Source organism: Notothenia coriiceps, unplaced genomic scaffold, assembly GCF_000735185.1.
Source record: "Notothenia coriiceps isolate Sejong01 unplaced genomic scaffold, NC01 NC01_scaffold00025436, whole genome shotgun sequence".
Taxonomy (NCBI): domain Eukaryota; kingdom Metazoa; phylum Chordata; class Actinopteri; order Perciformes; family Nototheniidae; genus Notothenia; species Notothenia coriiceps.
In genome coordinates, this window is record NW_011358137.1 from 27868 (window position 1) to 32075 (window position 4208).

The following is a 4208-nucleotide window of genomic DNA, read 5'->3' on the forward strand; positions in this document are numbered from 1 at the left end:
TGGCACCGAATCCCCGCACTGCAGTCAGACTGGGAAGACTGGGAGAGAGGCATTTTGGGGATAGAGAGATACAAACATAGGAGGGTGAGAGACAGAGTGTCACACAGAGAGAGAGAGAGAGAGAGAGAGAGAGAGAGAGAGAGAGCTAACCTGCCCGTGACGTCAGCAGCAGATGGCATCAGTGTATTATTTTTACTGCTGGAAGAAGAAGAGAGACAGAGGAGAGGAGAGGAGGAGGACTGATATCTGCTGCTGAAAGCCTGTCTAAGCTTCTGGAAGCTTCAGGAAGATGCTCTCTGGAATCTAACACCAAAGCTGGGTGAGAAGCTCGTCCATGTCCTCGGACAGGAAGTCAATACATTTAAGATTTAGTAGGTTTTTTTGCAGGAAGTTGACTTGCCTTATTATGATAAATAATAGGCTACTATTAAAAACAGGGGCTCATTATGCTTGGTATAGCTGCATGACAATTCTGATTTTTCTTGTCGTGGATTTTTGTAGTTTTTTGTGGAAATGATAAGGCCGATAATGTGGTATGTTATTGTTGTGTGCTTTGTATTATGCTATGACATGTTTCTAGATTTAAGCTGGTGAAACAGTTTCTCTGATTTCTACTTCAACAGTAACAACTAATAACCTGTATTGCTTATATAATAAGAATAATAGTAGTTTATTTGTTAGTTCTTCAAGGTAGGCTATACATGAGGCAGTTTAGCAAGCTTATTATGTCTGCAAATGTTCATTTTTCCGGATTCAGTAGCCTACAGTTTAATTGTATGTGTAATATACATTTTACTCACGTGCCGCAGGAGATCATGCTGACTTTCGATGAGCCCCCCTCCACCCAGACCAGCAGCTCCTTCAGGAACAGCTGGGCCACCAACCAATTAAATGTCAAATGTGTTAAAGCAGAGCCCTGCAGAGCCCTGGAGGACACGTTAGAGTCCCGGGGAGAGGAGGAAGAGAGGCACGGTGGCGAGGAGGACGGAGAGGAACAAGGTGTGAGGAGAAGGGGGTCTCATAAGAAAAAGTTTAGCCAGGCACGGCTGGACCGGGTCCGACTGCGGCGCATTGAAGCAAATACGCGGGAAAGAAACCGCATGCACAGCCTGAACAGCGAGCTGGACATACTGAGGAAAGTAGTTCCGTGCTACTCCAACACGCAGAAACTCTCCAAAATAGATACACTCCGCCTTGCTAAGAACTACATCTGGGCCCTGAGTGAGACTCTGAGCATTGGGAAAAGGCCGGACCTACTCACCTTCGTGCATACTCTGTGCAAGGGTCTCTCCCAGCCCACCACTAACCTGGTGGCCGGCTGTCTGCAGCTGAACGCCCGCAGCTTCGTCTCGGAGCCCGGCGGGGAGGCTTTCCCCTTGTACCCGGGGTCCTATAACCACCCCCGCGGGCCTGAGGCGGTGGGCTCCGGCTCGGCGGACAGGCCTCCCCGGTCCTTCGGCTCTTTCTGCGGCCCTGCCCTGTATGACAGCCCCTCTCCGGACAGCCCCCCCGATGCAGGGGCACTCAGCCCTCCTATGAACTTCAACGGGATCTTCTCCCTGAAACACGAGGAGCCCGGGGACTACCGGAGCTGCCACTACGGCCTCCGGTACTGCTCCATCGGCCAGGGCTCCTCCGCGGACCCGTATGACATCCACCTCCGGAGCCAGTTTTACCAGGTGCAGGAGGACTTAAATAAACCTTTCCATAATTAATAACGATAGAGATGTTGATTAAAAACATTTAGAAATGATATTTTTGGGGGGCGTGCTAATTTTTGCTGCCTCCTGTTGAACGATAGTCAATTAATCTTATTTAATCTAATTAAATGTTCGTTGTCTGGGGATAGCTGTGGCAGACACACACACACTCACACACACATTTGCAGACACAGGTGGGGACACGCCAACATTTATTTGTGGTTTGTTTGGTGGTTTAATCTTTACTAAAAACGAACCACAGCGTAATAACACAAAGTAAGGCACAGGGACCTATGCAATCTGCATTTCTAGTTATTTATTAATTTAATATGATAATCAATGTTGTTTTCCTGTGTGAAACTTGTATTGGAAATAGGGTGTAAATAACGAATTATATGTGTGTAAGTGGGAAGCTGGAGTTATTCCCACTGTATGTAGGCGTGTTGTGGAATGTGCAGCCATTAGGCCCATTGAGTTAGATATTGGTGGTAATAATGTCGCATTACACTCAGGCCTTAACATATTTCAAAGATTCCTCTATGACTAAATAAAGCAGAATAACAAAAATAATTACCTGTAATTAAATGTAGAAACACTGTTTTTTGCTCTAGCTGGGCCGACATAAGAATGTGCTGTTGACATGTGATGTGATATCATGGTGATTTATTTGGCCCTCAGTGGGTGTGGCAGCTGTTTCTCTCTTACTCTTTTTTAAAATGGATGAGTCTGCCTTCATTTGGATGCCAGACAGGACTAATGAAAACGTGTTTGTCTGTAATGTTGGCGTTTTATTGGCAAATTGATGTCAGATATTAAGTCGATTGTTGTGGATGAACTGTTCTGGTGCACTTTGCTTTATTCAACTTTGTTTTATACAACAAATAAAACACAAGTTAAAACCAATGATGAAAGTATGAGATATTCTTAATGTATGCATGTTGTTCTTAGATTTTTGAAGCATCAACCAGTTGTTATGAGGTATTGGTGCTGTTTGAAGAACTTATAAGGCCTATTAGAGATTGTATTTATCATGTTGATCCTATAAATCAGGAGAGAAGTTGACATCTTGAATATTTGTGTGTGCATATATAAATATAAATATAAATGTAGCCTCGCAGTGTTTTGGCTTGCAGGCAGTTTTTTTTGCAGATTAAAAAAAACACATTTGTAACATAACCCTGCTCTGAATATAGCAAAAAAAAAATGAAAAGATTCATTCATTTGTATAAATGAACATCCAACAAGGCTAGTTTTCCAGATTTGGGGATTTTTTTTAAATTCATCGTCAGATTTACTGAATGATAACCTGCCTTCATGTGGCATGATAAGAAAATCCTATCAAAACCTGGTGCGTCTATTCCTACTCTGGTACTCTTTGTTCTTAAAAATATATATTATATTTGGGGTTAAATCATGTCTGCAATTATAACACACATTTTTTTTAATATATTAAAACCAAATCAGTGAAGTACCCGCTGTGTACGATAATGGTTGATTATGTGCTGAGAGTGTGTGTCAAGCCACCGTAGTTATTTTTCACACTATTCTCACCCTATGCACTAAAGGATGACAGGGTGGCAGCCAGTACTTCATCTTCACACCTTAAATATCTCACTTATGCTAACATTAGCTGCAAGGTGCCAGCTTGATAGTCAAACCAAATAACACGTTCCCGCTCTGTGCAATCTGTGGTTGATCTTTTTGTAAGCATCAAATAAATGTACATTTAAAGGAAATGTTTTTTTTAATTCCAACCTACTTTTGAATATTTGTTATAGTCCCCTCTATGAGTCTTTGTCTGCATGTGTCTCTCTGTGGAGAGCACAGATTCACATGTATGAAAAAACACACTCCATTCTCTCCTTCTGTCTCCAGTCCCGAGTCACAGATGGTGTGGGACGTACAATTTCCTCCATTCAAATCTCAATAATCTGCTTTTTGGATGAGGAGGGTGCAATGTAGCCTGGTGGAGGGATTCTAGTTTTAATTAGAGGGTTTAAGATGCTAAGCCCTTCAGAACAGTGGCCCTCCAGAGAGGTGGTTGCAGGTTATGCTTCAAAGCTGAAGTCACACCGTGGTAACAGCCAACAAGTAATTTGCATTTTAGACTGGAGTCACTTTGGCATTCATCCTGCTGTCCCCTGGCCCCGAAATAACTCCCCACATTTCTGTGTTTGGCACTGTCCCACATTTTGTTTTGGCACGGCTGTTTGGCAGTCCTGGTTGGAATGTTCAGGGAACACTATCGAATAACTAGGGCGTATGTGTGTTTAGACAAATAATATCAAAACAGTATTTCATATTTTGTCACTTATAATGTAATCAAGCATAAAAGGGGAAATGAGGAAGTGGCTTAAACCTGCATCATTTGTGTTGGCCAGCAGCAACGATTCCATTGGTTACAAAATAGGTCAGTTTGTACAGAAGTCTATAATAAAACGACCCTACTCCTCACATGATTTTTTACTTTAGTAAACATTTTCCTCTGAGACTGCCAAAGGCACACAG

The 4208-nt window shown here is 42.7% G+C and overlaps 1 protein-coding gene across 2 annotated transcripts; it reads left to right on the forward strand.

Annotated features, from left to right (window-relative positions):
- Positions 1-221: 221 nt before the first annotated feature.
- On the forward strand, positions 222-2903 carry LOC104956131 (neurogenic differentiation factor 6-A-like). 2 transcript variants are annotated; one of them, XM_010783577.1, is made up of 2 exons: positions 222-319; positions 810-2903. In XM_010783577.1, exon 2 carries the CDS (start codon positions 816-818, stop codon positions 1713-1715), a length of 900 nt encoding a protein of 299 aa, XP_010781879.1. In that variant the 5' UTR covers positions 222-319; positions 810-815; the 3' UTR covers positions 1716-2903. The 2 variants fall into 2 exon arrangements, with proteins under 2 accessions (XP_010781879.1, XP_010781880.1); XM_010783578.1 differs by lacking the exon at positions 222-319 and adding an exon at positions 460-533.
- The last annotated feature ends 1305 nt before the right edge of the window (positions 2904-4208 follow it).